General features: G+C 43.3%; 1 protein-coding gene and 1 pseudogene across 7 annotated transcripts in view; both read left to right on the forward strand.

Moving 5' to 3' along the window:
* The window catches only part of RMND1 (required for meiotic nuclear division 1 homolog), a 42,530-nt gene that overhangs the window by 8,304 nt on the left and 6,496 nt on the right, over positions 1–27,730 (forward strand). The window contains exons 3-12 of one of the 7 annotated variants that reach the window (XR_004284762.1): positions 3,249–3,357; positions 5,785–5,860; positions 9,773–9,812; positions 10,618–10,718; positions 13,209–13,315; positions 14,398–14,462; positions 15,157–15,233; positions 15,360–15,498; positions 16,052–16,284; positions 17,633–17,719. Coding sequence is in view for 5 of the 7 variants with exons in the window: in XM_032338728.1 (XP_032194619.1) it covers positions 3,249–3,357; positions 5,785–5,860; positions 9,773–9,812; positions 10,618–10,718; positions 13,209–13,315; positions 14,398–14,462; positions 15,157–15,233; positions 17,633–17,753; positions 21,375–21,431 (753 nt within the window). In the remaining 2 variants the exon portion in view is untranslated. Of the gene's footprint in view, positions 1–3,248; positions 3,384–5,784; positions 5,861–9,772; positions 9,813–10,617; positions 10,719–13,208; positions 13,316–14,397; positions 14,463–15,156; positions 15,234–15,359; positions 15,499–16,051; positions 16,285–17,632; positions 17,754–21,330; positions 22,471–27,730 lie in introns of those variants that run through there. The other 6 variants (XR_004284761.1, XM_032338728.1, XM_032338729.1 and 3 more) reach the window with 6 other exon arrangements.
* On the forward strand, positions 10,436–10,621 carry LOC116589517 (annotated as a pseudogene).

Genomic DNA, 27,730 nt, shown 5'->3' on the forward strand with positions numbered 1-27,730 from the left:
AAGATTTTATTTATTTATTTGACAGAGAGCTAGAACACAGCAGGGGGAGCAGCAGAGGGAGAGGGAGAAGTGGCTCCGCACTGAGCAGGGAGCCCGATTCAGAGCTCTTTCCCAGGACTGAGCAGAAACCAGATGTTTTTTTGGTTCATGACCTAAGATCTGGGATCATGACCTGAGCCCATGGCAGACGGTTAACCGACCGAGCCACCCAGGTACCCCATTTTTTTTAGGTAGGCTCCATACTCAGCCTGGAACCGAGTACGGGTCCTTGAACTCATGCCCCAGAGATCAAGACCTGAGCTGAGATTAAGAGTTGGACACTTAATTGACTGAGCCACCCGGGCACCCCTCTGCTTATCTCTTATCTTTTTTGTGCTTCCTGCTCTTCTACCTCCGGCCCAGACAAAGCGTGTCAACTGTAGTAGTCACAGAAGTAATTCTCACGTCCAGCCGAACCTACTGTGCTTTTGCTTGGCAAGCCTCAGTAAATTCGTTGGGTCTCCTGCAGAGCGGAGCTTGCCCACTGCGGCCTTTCCTGATGCCTGTTACCAGGATTCCTCTCTTTCCTCCAGCTTAAATCACATGTCCGGTCAGCTCTTCTTAACTCCACGGAGCCTGAAAAGAACAGATAGTGTTAACAGGTCTAAACCTTAAGCATGTACTTGATTCCTCTGTAACTCTCTATATTATCTATACTCTGGCTGTATGGATCCGTATGGTTTATCCGCAGGTTGATTCCCAGTGAGTCTGGGAATCAGCTTATCAGATACCTTCCTGCAAAAGGAGGGCAGCCTACATTCATTTATCCTCACATCCAAGAGCAATTTCCACTTGTCTGACTTTCCTTTTTTTTTTTTTTTTTTTTTTTTTCTAATCAAGTTAAAATCATTTTGGTGATGACTGGGTATTTGATTGATGTTAGGTTTTTCAGTTTGTGTGTATCCTCAGGTCCTCTTTATTCCTCTGCTACTTTTTTTTTTTTTTAAAGATTTTATTTATTTATTTGTAAGAGACAGAGGGAGAGAGAGCAAGCGAGCACAGGCAGACAAAGAGGCAGGCAGAGGCAGAGGGAGAAGCAGGCTCCCTGCCGAGCAAGGAGCCCGATGTGGGGCTCGATCCCAGGACCCTGGGATCATGACCTGAGCCGAAGGCAGCTGCTTAACCAACTGAGCCACCCAGGCATCCCCCTCTGCTACTTTTTAAACCACATATGAAAACAGCATAACGGGTTAAGGAAAAGGGTTAGGCAGGGTTAGACCATTTCTTGTGATAGGGCTGGGAGTTAGGTAACAAACGTGGGAGAGGGGAAGGAATTAGTATACTACTTTTCTGAAACTGTGCTAGGAATATAACAGAAAGGGAAAGGGCTTAATGCTGAGATGAGTAACTCCTAGGAGTAAATTTTGATTCAGTGACTCATAAACCTCTTTTAACCAGTGGTGGGCCAAAGCAGCATAGGTATCACATGACCATAGAATCACTCATGTTCTGGCGGAAATACAAAATTATGAACATACGAAAATTCAGATTTAAATTACTTGGCAAACTTTTTCGCCTCCCATAAATCTCGATGGTTTAAACATACCCATACCCGTAATAGTGATAACTACATTCTCACATATTGACCATTTGTGCTAGCTGTGATTCTGAGTAATGGACATTCATCTGCTTTTTTAAATTTCACAACAGTCTTGGGGCACCTGGGTGGCTCAGTGGGTTAAACCCTCTGCCTTTGGCTCAGGTCATGGTCTTAGGGTCCTGGGATTAAGCCCCGCATTGGGCTCTCTGCTCAGCAGGGAGAGCCTGCTTCCTCCTCTCTCTCTGCCTGCTTCTCTGCCTACTTGTAATCTCCGTCTGTCAAATAAATAAATAAAATCTTTTTAAAAAATTCAATTCAATTCAATTTCACAACAATGCTATAAGTAGGTATTTTGTCATCCTGATTTTTTTCTTTTTTTTTTTTTAAAGAATTTATTTACTTGGCAGAGAAAGATCACAAGTAGGCAGAAAGGCAGGCAGAGAGAGAGAGAGAGGAGGAAGCAGGCTCTCTGCCGAGCAGAGAGCCCGATGTGGGATTCGATCCCAGGACCCTGAGATCACAACCTGAGCCGAAGGCAGTGGCTTAACCCACTGAGCCACCCAGGTGCCCCCTGATTTTTTTCTTAAAATCTGTTCAGATTCTGTACCAAACTCATGAAACCTTTGCCAGTAGCTTTTGAACTTAATGGACTTCATCCTCTAGTGAGAGATATATTTTATATTATACATACTTAGATATGCATATGTGACCAAAAAAAATTCATAAAATAACATTTACCTATGCTCTGAATGATGTAATATTTTCTATTTTGTTGTATTTAATTCTTTTTATTTTTTTAAAGATTTTATTTATTTACTTGACAGAGAGGGAGAGACCACAAACCGGCAGAGAGGAAGGCAGAGGGAGAGGGGGAAACAGGCTCCCTGCTGAGCAGAGAGCCCCAATGCGGGGCTCAATCCCAGGACCCTGAGATCATGCCTGAGCCAAAGGCAGAGGCTTAACCCTCTGAGTCACCCAGGCACCCCTTTAATTCTTTTTAAAAGCTGGTTTGGACCAAGTAGATCGGTAGCAGGTCCCACGGATGGGTTGTGACTTACAGTGAGACAGACCAATGTGCTGTGCCACGCCCCTTACCTCTGTGTGCTGCACACACACACAGCACAGATGTACATGTATGTACACAGACAAGACTCCATGCACTAACGAAACCTGGACACATCATCAGATAAACACAACTTTTTGTTTAATAATAACCAGAGTAAGAGTTCTGTACTTCCTTCGTAGATGTAAAGCCCTCTCTGATGTACAAGACTAGTGACAAATTATCACATGGCCTCAAATAATAATGCTGCTATGATGGGCTCACCCGGGTGTCATACGGACCCCACCCAGGGCCATATGATGCCTTAACCCTCTCCTTATCTTTTGTTCAATCTGCGCTTACACCACCACCACTGGGGGAGCAGCTCTGTTTTCGGGATAGCCCGTAACATCACTTTGGGGGCTGGCAGGAGAAGGTCCTCATAGACTGGGCTGAAATCCATCTCCCTGTCCCTTTCTCTTCACCCTCATCGTGTTCCCTGTATGAGCCTTTGAGAGCTTTGATGAAAACTCTCAAGCGCCTCCTTTGCCTAATGGAGTCCTGGGAGGTGGTCACCGTCAGTTTAACCTCTTGGTAACCCGCGTCATGCTGATGTCGCCCAAATAGGACCTGATGCACTGCACAGCATTCGCGACCGCAGATGAATACCATCTCGGGACTCTCTCTCAAGATCTGGCCTCCCATGGATACGTCGAAGTAACCAGTTTGCCTAGAGGTACATCTTCTTGAACCTGGGGCCAAGTATGTTAAAATGTATTGGAAAATAATATGCAAATATGCATTTGTTTACTTTCCGTTTTCTATTTAGAAGATTCTATCAGGAGTGCCTGGGTAGCACATTTAGTTAAGCATCCAACTCTAGGTTTCTGCTCAGGTCCTGATCAAGGTCATAAGATCAAGCCCCACATTGGGCTCCGCGATTGGTGGGGAGTCTGCTTGGGACTCTCTCCCTCTCCCTTTACCCCCCCACCCCCCACTGCACGCTCTCATACGCACATTCTCGCTTTCTCTCTCAAATCTTTAAAAAAAAATCTTTAAAAAAAAAAAAGGATTGTATCACGAAAATGATGTTGAGTCTCCTTATACAAATGGCAAAGATAAGAAATTAAAATGTATTTACAGAGAACTTAGCTCTCAGATTAAAATCAGTATGGTTTATTAAGCTTTATTTGTAGGATCACCATGACTTGGGATGATCAAAGGCTGTGACACTTCATTTCTGTTGCATTAAAAAGTTGTTTTAGGTGGCTCAGTGGGTTAAGCCTCTGCCTTCAGCTCAGGTCATGATCTCAGGGTCCTGGGATTGAGCCCCACGTCGGGCTCTCTGCTCAGCGAGGAGCCTGCTTCCTCCTCTATCTCCGCCTGCTGCTCTGCCTACTTGTGATCTCTCTCTGTGTCAAATAAATAAATAAAATCTTTAAAAAAAAAAAAGTTGTTTTAGTGTTACAGAAGAACCATGCCATTAACAGAAATGTAGGGAGAGCCTTTATAGAAAAATTTACCAGCACAATCCGATACTTTAAAACTAACAAAATTAATGAAATGAGGAATACAAAGAATATTGAAAAAAAGAATTAAAATAAACTTAACAGGATTTTAGGACAGTATCAGGAAGGATTCTTGAAAAAAGAGCCTGTTTTGTATTTAAAAATAAGTAACTTGGAACACTCTGATGGAAATTAATGAATTTACCACCGAGTAGCAAAAACAGCAGGTTGAAAACCTCCCTGCTACCTAGAAAATTCTTCAAAGGGTCATTGACCCCATAAGAAACACATGAAATGTCACTGTGCTCTTTCACCCTTGGTGCCTGGTACAGACTCCTTGTGCCATTTGATGGTAGAAGCAAGCATAATTAATGAGAAAACCAGAGCTATGTCCAGAACCATGATGATAAAAAATTTTCCAGGTGTGGGGCACCTGGGTGGCTCAGTGGGTTAAGCCGCTGCCTTCGGCTCAGGTCATGATCTCAGGGTCCTGGGATCGAGTCCCGCATCGGGCTCTCTGCTCAGCAGGGAGCCTGCTTCCCTCTCTCTCTCTGCCTGCCTCTCTGTCTACTTGTGATCTCTGTCTGTCAAATAAACAAAAATTTAAAAAAAAAAAATTTTTTTTTCCAGGTGTATCCTTGGCTGATTACAAAGGCTAGGCTGTCAGCGGGCTGACCGTGTGCACAACAGCCGGGCTAGCTTCTAGTACCAGCCCCATTGCCCTGGGTCTTTTCCATTTAATTTATGTGGCTCTTGGGTGCACAGGTGAACTTTGCCCTCTGTAGGATGTAGTGCTTAGGGAAGTTTAACCTCACCCAAAAAAGGTAGTGTAGGATTTGGTCGTTACCTGAATGCCCCATTCCCCAGCCTCTACTAGGAGCTCTGAAATTTCGTTGGTTCTAATTTTAGGTTTAGGTAATTTTAGGTGTTGCACTTAACATTAATATATTAATTGACATGTTCACGTATATTTATAATTTATGTTATAGAATATTTTGTACTCAGCAGTTATTAATTATGCTAATAAAGCAACTACTTGTTGATGAATGTGTATATTAATATGTATATTAATACATATTTAATAATATTTAAAAGATTATAAATATTTAAATAGTTACAGGTGGCCACAGTGTTGGTTCTCATAATTAACTTTGAATTCAGATAGGTTTTGAAGTGGTCAGTATCTTTGTTTCTGTATATTTTCTGTTGTCTCATACTATATATATTTTAAAAAGCATCAAAATGAATAGTTTGAAAATATTAAAATCATTTTATTAACAAAATGGTATTGAAAAGAAGAGAATTTTGTAGAAATTTTAATTCTTGAATCTTAGTTGCATTAAAACTAAGACTTTAATCATTATTAACTGGACTAGTGATTACTGTGAATGAAGATGGGTGTCCGTGAGTGGTTTTAAATAGTACTAATAATAGTGTCACAGGTGTTTCAGTGTTTTGTGAAAGTAATTTCTTATAGTCTTTCATTTTCATATGTTGAATACTTTCAGAAACCTAAAAATGGACAGAATGTTACAGAGCACTTATTGATCTACAATGGGTTGATCGTAAGGACTTCAATAAAAGTTCATAGGTGACTCGTAAACCTTGAGTCACTATATGGTGGTAGTTTTTCACGCCTCAATTTCAAATCACAGATGCAGCAAACATTTTGGTGATGGGTGTGGAACACTCTGCTAAAGAAGGTGATCCTGGAACAATATTCTTCTTCAGGTAAGACAAGTGGGCAGCCCTTCTGGGAAATGGGCCTGTGGTCAGATAACGTGGTCTTTTTTTTTCCTCCAAGTGGTAAGAACCACAGATAGTATATTTTTATCTCTCTGCATTTTATACCTTTTCTACATTGTAATTTTCTTTCTTTTTCAAATTTTTATTCAAATTCTAGTTAGTAACATATAGTGTAATAATTGGTTTTAGGAGTAGAATTTGGTGATTCCTCCCTTATTTATAAAACACCCAGTGCTCATCATAACACATGCCCTCCTTAATACCCATTACCCATCTAGCCCATCCCCCAACCCACTTCCCATCAACCCTCTGTTCTCTATTGTTAAGTGTCTCCCATGGTTTGTTGCCATCACTCTCTCTCTCTCTTTTCCCCTGTTCCCATATGTTCATCTGTTTTATTTCTTAAATTCCACATATGAGTAAGATCATATAGTATTTGTCTTTCTTTGACTTATTTCACATAGCATAATGTGCTCAGGCTCCATCCATGTCGATGAAAATGGCAGGATTTCATTCTTTCGGTGGCTGAGTAACATTCCATTATATACCACTTCTTTATCCATTCGTCTGTCGATGGACCTCTGGGCTCTTTCCACAGTTTGGCTATTGTTGGTAATGCTGCTATAAACATCAGAGTGCATGTGGCCCTTCAGATCAGGATTTTTGTGTCCTTTGGGTAAATCCCCAGTAGTGCAGTTGCTGGATCATGGGATAGTTCTGTTTTCAACTTTTTGAGGAAACTTCATACTGTTTTCTAGAGTGGCTGTATATGAGCTTGCATTCCCCCCAACAAGATGGTTCCCCTATCTCCACAACCTCACCAACATCTGTTGTTTTCTGTGTTGCTAATTTTATCCATTCTGACAGGTATGAGGTGGTATCTCATCATGATTTTGACTTGTATTTCTCTGATGCTGAGTGATGTCGAGCATCCTTTCATATGCCTGTTTTCCATCTGTGTGTATTCTTTGGAGAAAAGTCTTTTCATGTCTTTCATCCATTTCTTAACTGGATTAGTTTTTCGGGTGTTGAGGTTGGTAAGTTCTTCGTAGATTTTGGATACTAGCCCTTTTTCTGATAAGTCGTTTGCAAATATCTGCTCCCATTCTGTAGGCTGCGTTAGTTTTGTTGACTGTTTCCTTCACTGTACAGAAGCTTTTTACCTTGATGGAATCCCAGTGGTTTATTTTTACTTTTGTTCCCCTTGCCTCCCGTAACATGTCTCGAAAGAAGTTGCTACAGCCTAAGTCAAAGAGGTTGCTGCCTGTGTTCTCCTCTAGCATTTTGATAGTTTCCTGTCTCACAATAGGTCTTTCATCCATTTTGAATTAATTTTTGTGTGTGGTATAAGAAAGTGGTCCAGTTTCATTCTTCTGCATGTTGCTGTCCCGATAACATGGTCCTTAAATTTGAAGAGTACCTCCTCCCTTAATAGTAAATGTGTCCAAATATACTTGTGATTTAAATTTCTCCTTTGATACTTATTTGATCTAGGAGGCTTCGTCAGTTTTAGGAATTTTCTAGTCAATCCTGATAACGCAAATAATTTTGAAAACAAATAATTTTTCCATGGCTTGTCCTTCATTTATCAATCCAGATTCTTGATTCTGAGAGTAAGTACAGCATCCTACTTTTCCATTCATCTTCAGGACTCCCCACCAGACTCATGCTCCCATCCTGTTATCTCTTCTTCCTTTTCTTTTTTTTTTTCCTTCTGTAACTCTTTTGCTTTAGTTTTACACCACCTTACCTCTCCAGAGACATCAGACTGGAACCCTGAGAATGGTTATGATAATAGAAACCACTTAAAATAATTTCATGTTATCCTCACAGCTCTTCAGGAGGCCTATTATTCCCTTTTTGCAGCTGGGGAAACTCAGGGGGAGAGAGACTAAGGGAAGTGTCCATAGTCATGGGATTTTCTATGACAGAACAGAAACACATAGAGTGTTTGTAAGAACCCCAACTTTGATAAAAATCTTTTGATATCAGTGTCTATGGTTGATGATTCCTGGAAGCTCCAGCTTGGTTCCTTTCAATGCCTTACCTTCCTTTTGACAGAACTTTGGAGATAATCGAGAGCTCAACACTTGGCCCAAGTAGAATAGCGTCCCCTTTGGTTTGGAGGAATTTGAATTTCTGTGGGCCTCTAGATGAAAACTAGGAGAGCATCCAGTAGAAATATAATGCAAGGCTCGTATGTAAAGATACATTTTCTAGTAGCCACATTTTTAAAAGTTAAAAAAAGATTTAAATTTGAACCCCAATAATAATATGTGTCACCTGAAACGGATTTTAATAATGTGTTTTATTTAACCCAACATATCTGCAAGGCTATCACTTCAACATATAATCAGTCAATAATTAATGAGATTTTTCCACTCTTCTTTTCACACCAAGTCTTCAAAACCCACTGTGTGGCTTATGTCACTAGTGTCACTTGGTGTGGACCAGACCCATTCAAGGGCTCCGAGCCCCCATGGCCTCCAAGTGCCCCAGCGCACAGCACAGCTTCCTGAACGGAGGGAGCATGATCCCAAGATCTCTCGTCTGCCCACAAGGGACCCTCTGAACTAATTACTCCTCTTGCATGGCTGTGGATACCAACCGCGACCACCGAGACCCTACACCGGTGGGTTCCCGCAGCCGGCTGCCGGTCCCCCCGCCTCTCTTCTCGCCACTGCCAGTCTGTCTGGCCGACACAGACCGGAGCCGTGCTCAGCAGGCGCTTCTGATCCCCACACCCTCTGGCTTCAGGTTCCGTGGAACCTGACCAAACTCCATGTCGCTGCCTCTCCGGCCTGACCGCCTGCTGCTTGCTCACATCCACAGCCTTGCAGACAACGAGCTGTTTAGTCCGAGATGCGCCGTGCTCCCTCACCCCTCCTCCCTGAGCCCACGGCGTTCCCTCTGCCGTGCTGCCACCTCGCTTTTTCTCCTTTGGCCTAGCCCTACATGTCCTAGGGGAACGCAGGTCCTCCCAGGGACATTCCAGAGTACATACTGCGTAATTCTCTAAGTTGTCACCACTCTGGACCTGCAGTTGCAGGTGTGTCTGTCATCAGTCTTTTCTAAACCAGGAGTTCCTTGAGAGAACGAGACCAAACTCATCTTGTATCCAATGCAAAGTGCTGACCCACACATATGCTAACGAGCAAGTGCTTAAGACACATTTGAAGAACCATAGAGACTACTGAATTTTTACCTCTTCTTCATTTCTACCTTTCTTTCCTCTGGTGCAATAACCCAGAGCCATAATTTCTCCCTCTTTCTCGTTTTTTTTTTTTTTTTTTTTTTTTTTTTTAATTTACCATCAAAAACTGCATAGCATGTCAAACTTGAGAATATTAAAGCAAGTTCATCTATGGTTTTTAGACCTCACATTTTTTCAAAGCCAGAACTAGATTCAGGGCCCTCCTGTGGCTTCATCGTACTGCTCCAAGCACTGTAGGGATGGGCGGCATTATTCCCTGGGTGCTTTTAGCCATCTTTGGCTTTAATTTATCTCAGTCTTTTTATTCCATAACTATTAAAAGCATGATCCTTTATTCTTTTTCTGTAGCAGAATCTGCTATAGATTCTTAATGAGAGCTAAGACGGGTCCCCACATTTTCCTTATTCTGTACATCAGAATTGAACCAGATATGAAACAGTCTAGATACATGAAGTTATATAGCATTACAATAATATTTATTCTGCAAGCCATGTGAGAAATCATGAACTTGGGGGAGCTCAGGTTTTATCAAGAGTTCAATAATAGTTCTTGTTTTCACAACTCCATCTAAAAAATTGCCTTCTGGATCTTTCCTAGAAGTTACTTAAGCATGACTTTATGTATAGCCCTAAAGAATATATTCTGGCATTAACTTTGTTGGTTCTTTTATTCTTTTAAATCAGAGAAGGAGCTGCTGTGTTCTGGAATGTGAAAGATAAAACTGTAAGTATATATAAAGTATAAAAGTGTAAAAATCTAGTTTTCTGAGAAAAAAAGTAGTAATTATCCCTCAATAATCTGAGTCATGGAAGATAAATTAACAGATAATCCACAACTTACTCGCTCTGTGTTACGTGGTATTTATCCTAGCACTTTTGCCTTTTATAACGATTGTGTTTGGGGGTCCTGCATGGCTCAGCCCGTTAAGCGTCTACCCTCAGTTCAGGTCATGATCCTGGAGTCCTGGGATCCAAGCTCAGTGGGGAGTCTGCTTCTCCTTCCCCGTCTGCCCCTCCCCCCACTTGTGTGCTCACCTGTGCACACACTCTCTCTCAAATAAATAAGTAAAATCTTTTTAAAAAAAGAACTCAGAGCAGAGACTGTCACTTTCTGTACCTTGATATTGTTTAAATTTTTACAGTTTTGTAGCTTACATATTTTTAAAAGATTTAAAGGCTACAAACCATAATGTTAAACTAGTTGGTTTTCTTTGGGTTGTGGAATTAGGGTCATTTTAATTTTCTTCTTTATGCCACTCTCTGTTTCCTAAATATAAAAACTATGTAATCTCCTGCTGAGTTTACTATCACAAAGAATTTGCCTTTTCCTTCAAAATTAAGCAGAAGAGCTTTTCACAGTGGCAGGATCATAGCCAGTGAGGTTTCTCCGAGGCACGAGTATTGCTAATTAAAAACTAAACAGAGGAAACATCAGCAAATGTAATGAAAAATGCTAAACGCGTTAACTCTGAACCATAGTTTTGTACTGAGAGAGTCAGTGCAATTCTGGGTTCTTGCTTCTCTTCCAGATGAAACACGTGATGCGGGTCTTAGAAAAGCATGAAATCCAGCCCTATGAAATCGCTCTGGTGCACTGGGAAAACGAAGAGCTTAACTACGTAAAAACAGAGTAAGCAGCATTTTATCAAGTTTACAAAAAGAGCCGCAAGCAGTGAAGGCAATAAACAGCTTGGGCACTTGGAAACTAATTTTAAGACAGAAGTTATTGGTGCAGGGGTACCTGGATGGCTCAGTGGGTTAAGCCTCTGCCTTCAGCTCAGGACATGATCTCAGGGTCCTGGGATCGAGCCCTGCATCGGGCTCTCTGCTCAGCAGGGAGCCTGCTTCCCCACCCCCCACCTGCCCCCGCCTGCCTCTCTGCATTCTTGTGATCTCTCTTGCTCTTTCAAATAAATAACATCTTTTTTTAAAAAAAGTTATTGGTGCAGATATAAAGCCTAAACAATATAATACATGTTAGTAGGTAAACATAATGGTTTGGACTTGTCAGGCTACCCATAAATTACAGTAAATCGATATATAACCCCAAAATGGTAAGTGTTCTAACTAAGCAGTCTAAACCAGTAAATGCTGTGCCTTCATCAGAATGAACCTATCAAGTTATTCTAGTAAAGGTTTCTCATAAGCCCATTTTCCCCCTATTGGTTTTGAGTGTGGGTGAGATGTAAGAGAACCACTGGTAGAAATGGGGGGCCCGCAGGAAGTGGGGGCCCGACATAGCATCCCCAGGGAAGACGTGTGGGTGGGCAGCCCCCGGTTGATTTTCTTGTCTCAGCGAGCAGGGGAAGATGGAGACAGACGGCAGTGCAAACAAGATCGAGAGGCCCTTTTCCTCAGGGAGTTACCTGGCTAGTGGAATACGAGAAAAAGAATTCTTTCTATTAAAGGAAGGGTTAGAAGCAGAACTTGAGGAAAATTTGGAAGAGACGCCAGCTGTAGAAAGACGAGATGGGGTCAGAGCTAAGGACTAATAGCCAACAAAGATAAAGTACTTGCCTTGTGCCAGGTACTGTTCTAGGTACTTTCCAGGCATTCTTTTATCTGGTCCTGACAAAATAACCCTACAAATGGCGTGAACCAGCTTTTCGGACAAGGTTCAGAGATATTTCGTCCTACCTAAGGGTACCTGACCAGGGGTGAGGGCCTGGGCCCAGAGTGGATATGCACTTGAAAGTGAAGACGTGAACCTGAGAGACACAACAGAAGAAGAGCTGGTGGAGTTTTATTAATTTTTTTATTAAGCACTCAACCTTGTGGCTCTGCTTCCCATGAACCTCCTTTCTGTGCTCTATTTCCAGAGCAGACTGTTGCTAGACACCCACAGACACGCACACACGCACGCTCACCCAGTACCTTACAGTCTCTGGAGGAGTAAAGTCCCTAGCTGGGGTGTCTTTGGCTCCCAGATCCCATGTTTGGCTTCATCAGAAAGCCCATCCCAGGGGTGCCTGGGTGGCTCAGTGGGTTAAGCCTCTGCCTTCGACTCGGGTCATGATCTCAGGGTCCTGAGATCAAGCCCCGCATCGGGCTCTCTGCTCAGCAGGGAGCCTGCTTACCCCTCTCTGCCTGCCTCTCTGCCTGCTTGTGATCTCTGTCTGTCAAATAAATAAATAAAATCTTAAAAAAAAAAAAGAAAGAAAGAAAGCCCAGCCCAGCTGCAGCGCCGTGGCTGACACATCAGTCCTGCCGCGGATCCCGGCTCTTGATGCCTCGGGCGGCTCTGCGGCCAACAGCTCCGTCATTAAAGCATCTGGCACCTCTGCTGTCGGGTCTTTTCTTTTTCCTTCCACATGAGGGTGTCAGCATTCTGCCTCGCAGCCTCCCGCTGGGTCCACAGCTTTGCCCATCTCTTGCCTCACATCTTCTGTGATGGTTTACCCTGTATGTTGCCTGTTTGCTTGTGACGTTTCTGTCCCCAGGTTCCCTCCCATTCCCTCTCTCCGAGTCCTCGCAAAGGCCTCACATGTGCCCCTCACTGTTCACCGCTTCCCGTCTCCCTCCCGGTTCCCACTGCATCGGTGTGACTGTAGATGACAGTGTGACTGTAGAGGACAGTGTGACTGTAGAAGACAGTGTGACTTTAGAGGACAGTGTGACTGTAGGTGACTGTGTAGATAGCTTTATATTCACCATTATTATATTATCCACCATCGACAATAGGAATATATTATATTAACCATTATATATATTATATATATTTTTTTCACCATTCACCATCCATTAGCAATTTATTGGGATCATTTTCCCTTTCTACAAAATATTAAAACACACTTGTCAATTTTTGCTGTGTGGATTTCCTATAAATGAACCATTCTCCTACTGAACACCTAGTTTCTTGATTTTTTACTGTTAGTTCACCATAAAAAAGTTTTCCTGCACAGATCTTTCTTTGCACCTTTGATTATTTCCTTAGGATAAATTCCTAGAAGTGGCATTATTCAGATCAAAGGGTATAAGAACATTTAGGAGAGTCTTGGTACAAATTGCCAAATGACCTCTAGAAAGAGTATAAGGTGACTACTTCAAAAGAAAAAAAAATTTTTTAAAGAAAAAGTGCTTTTTAAGATTTAGAAGATAATTTTTTTTCTCCTTTTCACAGGGGACAGTCGAAACTTCACAGAGGGGAAATCAGATTAAATTCAGAGCTAGATATAGATGACGCCATTCTAGAGAAATTTGCTTTCTCGAATGCTCTTTGTCTTTCAGGTAAGTTAATGCTACTTGTCAGAGAAAGAGTTACATGGTTTTCATTTCATCAGGGAAGTTTAAGCGTTCAGTAAAGAGTTAGGCATGTTTTCACAGATTATTCAGCAAAGCCTTAACATTGCTTTGCAAAAGAAAAAACAGAATAGAGTGTCTGTGCGAAGGTATTCATTCTTTATTAACTGTATCAGTAAAGCTTCCCCTCTCCAGATATTTTTGTAGTATTATCCCCTTTGTTTTCCTGTCTTCTGCTGCATGGTGGTGGCTCTCAGGTCGTCTCTAATCCAGGCAGAGGAAGCCCAGTGTGACTGGACGCAGGCCTCTGGGTAAAAGTGTACCCCGGTTCCTCGCAGCAATGGGACAGAGATCCGTGTGCTAAATAGAACTCCAGACATTCAGGGCACCTGGGGAGCTCAGTCAGTTAAGCCTCTGCCTTTGGCTCAGGTCATGATCTCCGGGTCCTGGGATCCAGTCCTGCATCGGGCTCCCTGCTCAGCCGGGAGTCTGCTTCTCCCTCTCCCTCTGCCTCTCTCCCCAACTTGTACTTTCTCTCAAATAAATAAATAAAACCTTAAAAAAAAAAAAAATACTTCAGACGTTCTCTAAGAATTGTGTGGCGGTCCCCTACACTCCGCTGTGGAGAATGTGGTCTGCCCGGGAGGCTTTGGGGGGCTCGTGAGCCATACACACAGCCCCGAGGAATGTAAGGAGTAGGAGGGAGGGCAGGGAAGGCCTGGTTCCTGCCCCATCGACAAGCCACGCTTCCCTTCGGGGTGTACCTGGTGCTCTCTGGCTTTCTGAGATGCAGCGGTAGAAAATTAGGAATTCGACCCAGTGTCGTTGCGGTCTGCCAGCTGGGCTTGGATGTGTACTCTTTCCTCCCTCTTTTTCACTTCAGTGCTGAACTTGATCATGAGAACGAGCTATTCTCAGGTTTCAGTTGCACATTGTTAGCACATTTGCTCCTTAAACTCTTACTGAAATGGTGGTGAAGGTACCGGGCAAGTAATTGTGCATTCTGTATAAACATGACTATGAGGATGAAAAAATGTTCCATTGTTACTCCTTTTTTTTTTTTTCCCCAGTGAAACTGGCTATTTGGGAGGCATCACTGGATAAATTTGTTGAGTCTATTCAGTCAATTCCAGAGGTAATTATACCAATTTTATGCTTGTTTTCAAGGGTTGGTTTCTATTTGGGAGAAATACAAATTTCCCACCCTAACAATATACTTAGGAGTAAGTAATAAATGCTAGAGAAGCTGTACTGAATTTAAGCAAAAACAGAACATTCATTATACCTAAAATAAAAAATTTTATATATATATTTTTTTACTTTTGAAAACTTAGAATTCTAATTACTTTCTTCTGATGGTGTAGTATTTTTAATATAACTATCCTTTTTTAAAAAGTGAGCTGTTTCCTCTCTAAGGAAGAGGATTATGACCAGTGTTCTTGACTGAAAACTGTTTTGCCAAATTATGAGACAAATGGTGGCTTGAAAAGTAATAGTTCTATCAGAATGCACCAAAACTTATTGTTGACTGTAATTTTGTTTTTACTGTGAAAAAATCACAGAATTATACTTGGGAAAAGAGGCCCTGTTTTTTCAATAAGAGATTAGGACTGTAGATCCTAGAAAATGCCATTGAGAAGGGAAATGCAACAAGGGAATATAGAATTTCTATCCATTAAGATGTTGAAATTTTGAAGAGAGAGACTGAGACATCATCCAAGGTGTCGTTTACATCTGCTCTAGAATGTGCTTTATGGTCCTGTTACTTGTCGGAGATACGTTTGTGTGGACACATGTATGTATGTCTGTGTTTTTTCCCTCCCAAATAGGCTTTAAAAGCTGGGAAGAAAGTGAAACTATCTCATGAAGAAGTGATGCAGAAAATGGGTGAACTCTTTGCCCTGAGGTAGAATGTTCTCTGTAAATAAGATTAACGTATGTATGTAACAGTGTGAAGAAGATGTTGCTGTCCTTGTCTAGTAAAAAGCCAACGTGGGCCTTGATGGGAAGGGCGGTCTCTCTCGCCCCACAGACATGGAGCCCGGGGAGCTCATTCCCGTTAGAAGAACTTGGGCTGTACTAGGACTGCACTGCAAGACATTCTGTGTGCGCCCAGAGATCATAACTAATCTACGTTAAACCTACATAAGGGAACCCAGTAGATGTTCTTGGTAGGTAGAAAGATATATTCTAGAATTTGGGTAATGGGAATTCTTGGTAAAAAGATCTCCTCACATCTGGAGAACGTACTGCTCAGCGAAATAAGCCAGTCAGAGAAAGACAAATACCATGTGATTTCATTCATAGGTGGCATTTACGAAACAAAACAACAAAGAAAAAGGAGACAAACCAAAAAGACAGACTGTTAGCTGTAGAGAGCAGATGCAGATGGTTTGGGGGGTGTGGGGGGTTGTGTTAGTAGGAGAAGGGTATTGAGAGTACTTATCCTAACGAGCACTGAGCAGTGTATCTAATTGATGAATCACCGTATCGTAACCTAGTAGAACTAATATAACACGTAAACTACATCGGAATTAAAATAAAAACTGTATATATATATATTTATGTGTATATATATATATACTGCATGATATTGCTAAGTGGAAGCCAGTGCTACGGAAATGTTACATACCGTGTGTCGTCCACTCGGAGACACACTATAAGAAGCCACAGCAGAGACGGACGCTGCCAGTGGAGCTCTGAGACAGTGCTCTTTTATCACAGAATGAACCTCTTACACTGAAATGACTCCTTGAGCTTTGTCGGGTGTGCATGCCATCCCATTCCGTCTTGGGCGCACAGAAAAGAAAAGCAAGAGGGAGAGGAGGGCAATGACAACTAAGCGACAGCCGCCACCTGTGCGACATCATGCCGGCCATTTTCAGAGATGGGAGGGAACGGTGTCTTAAGACTGACGAAGTACATCGCTGTGTCATTTTAAAGAAGTTTCTGGAAAGGTGTTCAGTTTCTTTCATTTTTGTCATTTTCCCAGGATTTATGGGATGAAACATCCTGAATCTTGGCACAATTTCACAGGACAGGATCGTTCAGCGTCTTGTCCCTCCAAGTGTGTGGCACAAGCTACTAGGGATTGCTGTAGATAGTGTGAGAGTGGTTGTCCCACATTCCCCTTAGAGACTGGCCCGGAGAGAAGTGGTCCGGGATTTCTTTACCTGTGCATTCCTCATAGGCCAGGGGCCTGATTCAGGTTGCCATCAAAGTAAAAACCCATTCCCCGGGAGCGCCCTGCAGCTCATCTGAAGCCTTGAGCTCTCTAAGAAGTGGGGGAGAAACAGTCTCCAGCCTCTTCTCTTGGTAATGCCAACAGAATGGCAGATTATAATCATATCAAAATGCAGAGATTAGGACTAAGTATAGCTTATGAACAGTTTCTATAGTGTCTTACTGTTCTTATCCTAAGTTTTCTTCTCTTTATCATAAAAGCACCTGTGTGTTATTAAAAGGAACATGGCAAACCAAATAGATAACATGGCAAGTTGCAACAGTGGGACTTCGAAATTAAGTCCCAATTATGTAGGTACGATCCAATTTGTGTAAACAGACAAAAATGAATATTCATCTTTATCCTGCCATCTATGCATACCCCCCATATGTGTTGTGTGTGCACACACATGAATGTATGCGTAGAACAGGTCTGGAAGGACACACTAAAGTGTTCACGGGGCCCAAAGCTGTTTTAGGGTAAGAGAGCTGACTGCTGTTTTCCAAGCTCTTCCCTAGGGATTTCTTTGTTACAGTGAAAGCTGTTTATGTTTTATTTCTGTGCCTTAAATTTTCATCTAAAAGTAAGCACAGGGCTCTTCGGTAAAAAGGTGCATGTGTGTGTGTCTTTCCTTGTCCAGTGTCTGCACACAGAGTAAGGGAACAGTGGGGACCTGTGGTGGGTGGGACAAAGGGAAAGCCGGGAATAAGGACAGGAGTGAGATTTGTCGCTTTACCTTTTCTTTATTTTTAAGCCACATGATTACCTACCCATCAAAAAATGTCTATTTGTAAAAGTTAATGAAAACAGGAAAATGGTCAGAAATTGAAAGCAAAATGAGACAGGTTTTTTTTTTTCCTAACACTTTGTAAGTAACATTAATGTTAAAGATTGAGTTAATTTGGTTGCAAATTTTGAAATTCTCATGTAAGTCTTTTTATTTGTATATTTCTCAGAAGTATTACAAAGGAGAGCGTTAACAAATGTTTTCATAAAATCCTTTGTAAATGGAAATAAAACAGGGACTGTGATTTTTTTAATTCAAGATTTAAAAAGTTATAATTTTTGTTTTTTTTTTTAAGACACCGTATAAACTTGAGTTCAGACTTCCTGATCACTCCCGATTTCTACTGGGACAGAGAAAACCTGGAACAGCTTTATGATAAAACTTGTCAGTTCCTTAGCATTACTCGTAGAGTTAAGGTACGTATTTTGCCCTTTTACTGAGAAAGATAACAACTCTGCTTATAATTTGTGTGATGATGTGAAGAGAAATTTTAAGTAAATGTGTTTAACTGGTTTTGGAGAAATACCTTGTTTGACTTTGATTCTGATCTCTGGATTTCCCCTTCCCCGTCTTCTGGGTACAGACAGTTTTCAACACTTTTCTTTATTGCATCAAAGAATATTCTGAGGGGCGCCTGGGTGGCTCAGTGGGTTGGAGCCTCTGCCTTTGGCTCAGGTCATGATCTCAGGGTCATGGGATCGAGCCCCACATCGGGCTCTCTGCTCAGCGGGGAGCCTGCTTCCTCCTCTCCCTCTGCCTCTCTGCCTACTTGTGATCTCTGTCAAATAAATAAATAAAATCTTTAAAAATAAAAAAAAAAGAAGCCATCCAGTGAGAACCATCACTCATTAGAAGCATGAAAGCAAAATTGTGAAGAGTGACGTAGGTATGAAGAGAATGATGAAAGTGGGTGGAGGTGGTCATGATGGAGGTAAACCATAGGGGGTTAGGGAAACAATGGACATTGTAGGGTAGGAAGCAGAATGGACGCTGTATGATGTGCACGTAGTTCTATGACCTTTTATTACGTTGAGGTCCATGTAACCACGCGGTCGAGATGTAGAACTGTTCTGTCACCACAAAGATCTCCTTGAGCTGCCCCTTTGGAGTCACCTTGCCTCCCCTCCCCCATCATCCTTAACCCCTGGCAATGACTAATCTATTCTCCATCTCTATAAAATGTTCTGTACATACAGTCATACAGTGTGCGACTTTTAAAACTGACTTTTTTCATTGAGTGTAATAGCCTTGCCATCCATCTAAGTTGTCGTCCGTGTCCAACCCTGCCCTCCTGTGCATTACTTAAACATTTTTTGGAGTTCATTTTGATTTATCTATCTGTATATCTTTAGTAAACCTCTTTGAATAGATATTTAGTGCTTTCCCTAGATATTCTCTTGTACATACATAGCTGATCACAGGCTACTCATTTTGACATTTTACCAGGTTAAATCAAGTACCAAAATCTGTTACCCTTTACATGCCTTTACACGCCAGTATTTACAGTGCTCTGCAAACATTGAGAACTCCATCACGGTTACAATTTTTGCTTTGACCATCGAATATAATTTTAGAAAACTCAAGAGGAGAAGGAAATTCTATTGTTTTTACCTATATTTTTTTGTTGTTATTCTTTTTTCCTTAATGATGTTCCATGATATCTTTTACTGATTCCTTCCTGTTTCAAGAACATTCTTTAGTTATTCCTTTAGGATACATCCATAGAAACACAGTCTCCTAGTTGTCCTTTTGTCTGAGACTCTCTTGATTTCCTCTTCCTTCCCGGCAGCTCTAGGATTCTGGGCTGACCGTTCTCTTCCAGCACCCAAAAAACGCTGTGGCATCTAGTTCTGGGCTGCTCGGTTTCTGATGGGATAATGTGAACATCACATCCTTTCTTACACGTAATGTAAGGCTCTGTTCACTTGTTCTGTGGTCTGTTTCCACTGTGGTGTTCATATGGGATAACTTCCTTCATTCTTTCTTCAAGTTTACAGATTCTTTTGCTGCCGAGCCCATCATTGGGTTTTTTATTTTGCTTATTTTATCTGTCTAAAGATAAAATTCTAAAATTTTCCCATGATTCTTCTTATGCTTTCTAGCTCTTTGCTGGGACTTTGGTTTGTTTGTTTTTTTGTTTGTTTGTTTGTTTGCTTGCTTTTCATTTGTTTCAAGCATTTTCATAATGTGCTTATTAAAGCAGTTTGATGATGACTGCTTTAAAATTCCAGTCAGATCATTTCAGCATCTGATTTATCGTGATGTTAACACCTACTGATTGTCTTTTCTCAGTGGCTCCCACCCGAGTTAGTCCCTACGGTTGCCTCATTGCCTCAAGGGTTATGTTCAAGTGTTTTTGCTTCCGATTCAAGGACCTTCATGCTCTTTCCTCTTTTCTAGTCTTACTCCCTCCCGTTTCCCCACATTCATCCCATGCCCCGTCAAACATAAATGACTTACAGGGCTCAGTTGGTTGAGCATCCACCTCTTGATTTTAGCTCAGGTCATGACCTCAGGGTCATGGCATCAAGCCCTGCATGAGGCTGTCTCCTTTCCCCAGATGGTGAGTGTGTGCACTCTCTCTCAAACAAATAAAATCTTTTTTAAAAAATGGCTTACAAGGGGTGCCTGGATGGCTCAGTGGGTTAAGCCGCTGCCTTCGGCTCAGGTCATGATCTCAGGGTCCTGGGATTGAGTCCCGTATCGGGCTCTCTGCTCAGCAGGGAGCCTGCTTCTCTCTCTCTCTCTGCCTGCCTCTCTGCCTACTTGTGATATCTCTCTGTCAAATAAATAAATAAAATCTTTAAAAAAAAAAAAGGCTTACAATTTCAGCAGCCCACCATGGCTCATTGAATGATCAGGCAGCTCTGGTATCTACATATTTTCCTCCAGCCCAGACATTTCCCCTTGAATAACAACATGGAAGTCACCTTAGTTGTCTCGGACCTGTATGGTACCCGCTGCAGTTGTCACTGACCTTGTTACCGCCACTGCCTGTATGGGCGGTTTCCAGCGCAGGAGAGCAGAGGTCATTGCCAGCCGTCAGGGAAGGAGGCCCATCCTAAACTGGGCTGCTTTTAGCTGATGCAAGAGGATTAATCAGTGATACTCTTAAGATTCAAATGTCATTGGCTTCCAAAATGAGTTTAGATATTAAATGACTAACTAGACAGGGTTTGATAATCCAGATATCTGCTCAGACATGAAGGGACTTGGACTTGCGTGGTTGTGGACTGGGCTGAAGTTCCAGAGGCTCTAGAAAGGATGCTAAACACGCTACGGAGTTGAGGGACCCCCTGTGGTTGTGTTGTTAGCTCTCACTGTGAAACAGACTGTTCCAAAACTGAGTGGCTTAAAACAGCACTTGCTGTCTTACTGTCTGTGGGTCAGGACCCTGGGTCCAGCTCAACCAGGGCCTCTGGCGCGCTCTCTCTCTCTCTCTCTCTCTCTCTGTGGTCTCAGGGATCAGCTGGGAAGGTGAACTTCCTAGTTCACTCATGTGTTGTTGACAAGATTCAGTTCCTCTCGGGGTGATGGGCTAAAGCCTCAGTTCCTCCCGAGCTGTTGGCCAGAGAGGCCTCCCTCAGCTCCCTGCCCCATAGTCTTCTCTGGGGAGCGGGACCTCACAGCATGGCAGCTTGTTTCATCGGGCTGAGCAGTGAGAGAAGGCGGGCAGAGCACCACCAAGATGGACCCACAGTCTCTTGTAACCTAATCGCAGCAATTACAGCCTGTCACTTCCGCTGTATTCTTTTTGTTAGAAACAAGTCACTGGGCCCAGCCCACAGTCCCAGGGAGGGGATTGCACAAGGGTATGAATGCCCAGAGACGAGGACCTTTGGGTGGCGTCTTGGTTAGGCGTCTGCCTAACGCAGACTTCAGGTTTTGAAAAAGGTGGAGAACATTTTTGGGAGCCTCCTTGGTCAGCACCGTGCCCTGCGTCGTTCTCACAGTGCTGTTAGGTTAGTGACGCCCTGCTTCCCGCCACCAAAGGCCCTGCCAGCAAGCATCACTGGTCTCGTGTTCTGAATCATCAGGAAGCCGACTGCCACTGCCACTTGGCTTGGGCAGGAAGGTTGATGCCAAAGAAATGAGCTGATCTTTGCCCTGGAAGGTGGCCATCTTGATGTGTCTGTCCTCACTGTACAAGATGGAGTTACTGGCATCAGGTCTACAACTGAGGACACCTTGCGTGAAGAATACCTTGACGACCAGATGGTCAGCTGCTTCATGGCCAAGATCAAGTGCAAACAGAAGACAAACATCGGTGAGAACAAAAGGGCTGTGTAGGCTCCTCCCTGCCACGTGTACTATGCTGAGTACCCTCTGTCTTCAGTATCCGGGCCAGTTTGAGATTGAGTCCCTCCATGAAAGGATTGACATGTAACCGCTACCACCCATCAGCAGCTGGGGAATCAGATGCTAACTAACCCAGTCTTTGGCACCCTGGCCCCAGGGAGAAAGCCCCATACAGTGCCAGCTAGACAAGGCACTAATCCCTCCAGGTGGTTTTATCATAGCCCCAAGATTTAACATCTCCTATGAAAAGAAGTTAAACCAAATTTATTCACAGACGACAGGATCTTGTATGGAGAATGTCCTAAGACATCTACCAAAAAGCTACTAGAACAAATTAGTGAATTTACCAAAGTTGCAAAATCCAAGGTCACTATATAAAAAATAATTCTTTTTCTTTATACTGCCAATGAACAATTGGAAAATGAAAATTTTGAAATGCCATTTATAATACCATCAAAACCTCAGATTACTTAGGAATACTTTTTTTTTTTTTTAAAGATTTTATTTATTTATTGGACAGAGAGCACAAGCAGGGGGAGCAGCAGACAGAGAGAGAGGGAGACGCAACCTTCTGGCTGAGCCAGGACCCCAACACGGGGCTCAGTCCCAGGACCCCAGGATCATGACCTGAGCCGAAGGCAGGCGCTTACCCAACAGAGCCAGGCAGGCGCCCCTCTTTTGCCCATTAACAAAATCGGCTGTTCCTTAAACATTGAATAGAAACAGTTCTTCGTATATGCTGGGGAAGTCCTTCATCAGGGAGGTCTACGGAGAATGTGTCCCAGCCTGTGGCTTGCCTTTTCATCTTCTTTTTTTTTTTTTTTTTTAAGATTTTATTTATTTGAGGGGCGCCTGGGTGGCTCAGTGGGTTAAGCCGCTGCCTTCGGCTCAGGTCATGATCTCAGGTCTTGGGATCGAGTCCCGCGTCGGGCTCTCTGCTCAGCAGGGAGCCTGCTTCCCTCTCTCTCTCTCTGCCTGCCTCTCCATCTACTTGTGATTTCTCTCTGTCAAATAAATAAATAAAATCTTTAAAAAAAAAAAAAAAAGATTTTATTTATTTGACACAGAGAGAGAGACAGCGGGAGAAGGAACACAAGCAGGGGGGTGGGAAAGGGAGAAGCAGGCCTGCTGCTGAGCAGGAAGGCTGATGCGGGGCTTGATCCCAGGACCCTGGGATAATGACCTGAGCGGAAGGCAGACACTTAACGACTGAGCCACCCAGGCACCCCACTGTTTCAAAGAGCATTAGCTTTTCTTTTGGGTGAAGTTCAACTTGTGAAGTTTTTCCTCCAAGGTTCATGCTTTTTTTGTTCTTTGTCCTAAAAAATCTTTACCTGGCTCAAAGTCATGAGACTTTTCTGCTATATTTTCTTCTTGAAGTTTTAAAATTTTAGCTTTAAACAGGAGGTACTAACTTGGTGGGAGTGACTGAGAAAAGACAATCAGTAGGTGTTAACATCAGTATTTAGGTCTCTGATCCATTTTTTTTAAGATTTTATTTATTTATTTGACAGAGATCACAAGTAGGCAGAGAGGCAGGCAGAGAGAGAGAGAGAGGGAGAGAGGAGGAAGCAGGCTCCCTGCTGAGCCACCCAGGCACCCCTGACCTGCTTAATCTTAACCGACGAGCCACCCAGGCGCCCCAAGCGATTGATCTTTGACCAATATAAATCAGTTCAGTAATGAAGGGATAATATTTTCAACAAATGGTGTTGGAACACTTGGATAGCTGAACTCTATCCTTTACTTCACACCATTTTAAAATGGATCAGAGGGGTGCCTGGGTGGCTTAATGAGTTAAAGCCTCTGCCTTCAGCTAGGGTCATGATCCCAGAGTCCTGGGATCGAGCCCCACATCTGGCTCTCTGCTCAGCAGGGAGCCTGCTTCCTCCTCTCTCTCTGCCTGCCTCTCTGCCTGCTTGTGATCTCTCTCTCTCTGTGTCAAATAAATAAAATCTTAAAAAAAAGAAGATTAAGCAGGTCATGATCCCAGGGTCCTGGGATTGAGCCCCATGTTGGGCTCCTTGCTTAGCAGGGAGCCTGCTTCTCCCTTTGTCCCTTCCCCTACATGTACTCTCTCTCAAATAAATAAAATAAAATCTTTAAAGTAAAAATACATAAGCGGCCAAAAGATTTGAACAGATACCTCGCAAAAGAAAATAATGCAAATGGCCAAAAAACCATGAAAAGATGTTCAACATCCTTGTTCACCAAGGAAGTGCGATTAGAACTACAATGTGATTTCACTACACACCCCTTAGAGTGGCTGAAATTAACAGACTAATGCCAAGGGTTAGTAAGGCACTAGAACTTCATTACCTGTGGGACTAGAACTTGGTACCACAGCTTGGCAGTTCCTCATAAAATTAACCATTGTCTTACTGTAAGACTCAACAGTTCTTCTTAAGTGTTTTACCCAGGAGAAATGAAAACACATGTCCTAGTGTTTCATACACAAATGTTCGCAGCAGCTTTATTCAAATCGCCCAGAGTGAGAAGCAGTGCGGCACCCAGCAGCAGGTGGAGGGTAAATGAACTGTGCCATATCCACAGAGCGGACTAGCAGTCAGCAACAGTAAGGCCCCGACTGGTCCCTGCCTCAACACGGAGAATATCAGTCACGCCGGGTATAAAATCCAGACACAAAACACGTGCGGTTGTGTTTATGGGATCTAGAAAGGCAATTACATCTATAGGTACAGAAAGATCTGTGGGGCGCCTGGGTGGCTCAGTGGGTTAAAGCCTCTGCCTTCGGCTCAGGTCATGATCTCAGGGTCCTGGGATCGAGCCCCACATCGGGCTCTCTGCTCAGCTGGGAGCCTGCTTCCTCCTTCTCTGCCTGCCTCTCTGCCTACTTGTGATCTCTGTCTGTCAAATAAATAAATAAAATCTCTTAAAAAAAAGAAAGAAAGATCCATGATTCCCTGGAGCTGGAGAGGGGTGAGTGGATGGGGCTGTAGTTTCTGATGGAGCAGCAGGGAACTTTTGGGGATGATGAGGAATGTTCTGCGGGCAGCTACAAGGGTATCTGTTCGTCAAAAGTCTTCCAGTTGTCTGCTTAGAATGGCTGCATTCTATCATGCATAAACTACACCTCAATACGTTAATTTGAAAATAAAGCATCTGGTGAGAATTCTGTAATAGACTAAATGAAAACATCAGTGTCGATGAGACACATTCACTAGGGGCAGATTGGAGAGCTCTCTGAGTTACTGCTCTTGGATGTCTCTTTTTCATATGGAATGGAGACTTGTGATGGAATCATGATCGATGTGACAAGATACAAAGTCATTGCCGCCACGCAGCAGCAGACCTTCTCTACCTCTTCTGATAATCAGCGTGCTGTGCCTAATCGAGTCCATGAAAGTGGCTGGGCAGAAACCCAAATAACCAGCTGCTTCCCCAGCCCATCCTGTCTTCCCTCAAGTTATGGTTCCATGATGCTGATGCCCTTCGCTTGTCCCTCGTGGACAAGACTACAAGAAAGGAGATAAAAGATGACGATGACCAGTTCTGAAGGCGGACTGAGGGTATGGTTCAGAGGAGAAGTATAAAGACAAGGACATCTTTTAAGAACTTACTCAACGGGAGCGCAACGTCCAGCAGGAAAGCCAGAGTTGAAGATGAGACATGTCAGAGCAGGACCAATAGTGAAGATGAAGTCAATGAAATCATCAGCTAGCGGGACGGGAACCAACTGCTGAGGAGGAAGGGAAACCGGAGACCATGCCGAGGCTCATCACTCTGCTAACCCAGGAGGGGCACCTCCAGCTGAGGCGCCATTGGAAGGTTGACTGTGCAGTCCAAAGAGCCGGTGCGGTGGGGTCCAGTCAGTCCCCAGATCAGGAAAGTCCCAGAACAAGTCAGTTCTGTGGCAGTTTTATTTTTTTAAATCTCATATGAACTAGATTGAAGGACAGTCCTCCTGGCTCCTCAGTCCTCAACTGAGTACAGCGTGAGGATGCATCCATTGCATTAATCAGGATAAAAATAAGGGTCTTTTTAAATTTCACACCATCACAGATAATCTGTAGCTTATGTTCTTTCAAGTTGATGTGATTCGATTCACTTGGTACCTTTGGGCCAGGACATCCCTGGTTGCATTTTGCCAGATGAGCCCAAATGTCCCGTTCTTGGAAAGGTTTCCCTTCTGGTCTGTGCCTCTGCCTCTGGAGCTTTCTGTACATATCCCTCTCATGCAGCGCTTACAACCTGCATCGTGTTCTGATGACATGTGCAGACCGGGTTCCTGGTGAGGGCCTTTTCTTCCGGTTCGTAGACCGCCACCTTCTCACTGTGCCCTCGCATGACAGGAGAAAGAATGCTGTCTTGTGTCCCCTCCCCTTCCTGTAGGACACTAATCCTGCCCTCATGACCCCACCTACACCTGATCGCCTCCCAAATGCCCCATCTCCAGATACTATCACCTTTGGGATTAGGGTTTCACTGTAAGAATTTAAGGGGGACACAAACTTTAATTCCATAATACCAACAGTCCCTGAAACTCCACTTCATTTTTTCTTTCGGAGCTAAAATTCAAGATTGATTTTAATTATCTTTATAAATTATATATTTCTACCACATCTTTATTGGATTCTATGTTAGGAACTGGGGCAAGATAGCTAAAAGTAGAAGTAGCAATGTATTAGGGGGAAAGGGACTTACAGGAAATTGGACCTGCACTCGTGGGATTTCCCCCTCTCCTTCCTAAAAACACAGCAGCAAAAGGGATAGAAGCTACTTTCCCCCTAAATATCTAAATATATGATGGGCACACCAGAGTGGAGGGGTTATTTGGCTCATGGGCCCAGAGGGCAAGAGATGCGGATTGGGACCTGTAGCGTGTAAACAGCTGCCGGGCATGATGGCCACATGGGTTTAGACTACATTTCACTTTATCTAATGGATTTGGACATTCTGTTTCTGAAAACTCATTACAAAGCAACTCAAACTTATGGTCATCAGAATTCCTTGGGTAACTGACAGTTTTTATGGAAGTCCTCTCACTTCCCCCTGCATCTGCCTCCCCTGTAGCAGGGTGCCCCATGATCATTACTCTCGGCACCTTCGTGGCTTGATTGAGTCATTACAGCTAATTGTTTTTCATTTCCCAGGCCCACTCTGAGCCATTTTTTTGGTGTTAAATCTTCCACAAGTTACCAAGCATACTTAGAAGTTCCCAGACTATGTTTCTCAGAGTATGTTCCTTTTTTTTTTTTTTTTTTAAAGATTTTGTTTATTTGAGAGCGAGAGAGAGCATAAGCAGGGGCGGCGGGGGCGGGGGGGAGAAGCAGACTCCCCACTGAGCAGGGAGCCCGACGAAGGGCTCAATCCCAGGACCCTGGGATCGTGACCCAAGCCAAAGGCAGATGGTCGTAGGACTGAGCCACCTAGGCGCCTCTCTGAGTATTTTCTTATCACGCTGAAGGCAGTTAAGACTAGTTGGGTTTTGTCAAGATTATTTAGAAGAAGTTAAAAGAATTTAGCCTGCCTCAGGGTGCTCAACACAACAACCCTGGGGTTGTAGGGGATACAAAAGAAAAGAGCTGGTGCCGCCCTTCGGCAAGCTTTACCATCTAACAAGACGACGCCCGGAGCAAGGAGGGTTAGTGGAAATGTCAGCAGAAAGCTGTTCCTTGTTCCATTTGGTTGGTTTTCTTTTTCCCCAGAGAAAGGAATCTGGAAAAATAAAGAGGCATGAGATATGCTCAAAGGAGTCCCGAGACGTTGAGGGTGGAGGTCAAGTATTTCATTTGGTAATTAAAAGAGACGGAAGGCGCCTGGGTGGCTCAGTGGGTTAAGCTGCTGCCTTCAGCTCAGGTCATGATCTCAGGGTCCTGGGATCGAGTCCTGCATCGGGCTCTCTGCTCAGCGGGGAGCCTGCTTCCCTCTCTCTCTCTCTCTGGCTGCCTCTCTCCCTACTTGTGATCTCTCTGTCAAATAAATAAATAAAATCTTAAAAAAAAAAATCCACTTGTTAAAAAAAAAGAGAGACGGAGGCACAGCAGGGCAGTTGGGGCGGAAGAGCCAGGCAGGGGGGTGTCGCTCGCCGCACCTTCTCTGGGAGTGTCCTCCAAAGTTCTGTCCCGGCTGC

The sequence above is a fragment of the Mustela erminea genome, chromosome 4 (genome assembly GCF_009829155.1).
Source record: "Mustela erminea isolate mMusErm1 chromosome 4, mMusErm1.Pri, whole genome shotgun sequence".
NCBI classification, from domain to species: Eukaryota; Metazoa; Chordata; class Mammalia; order Carnivora; family Mustelidae; genus Mustela; species Mustela erminea.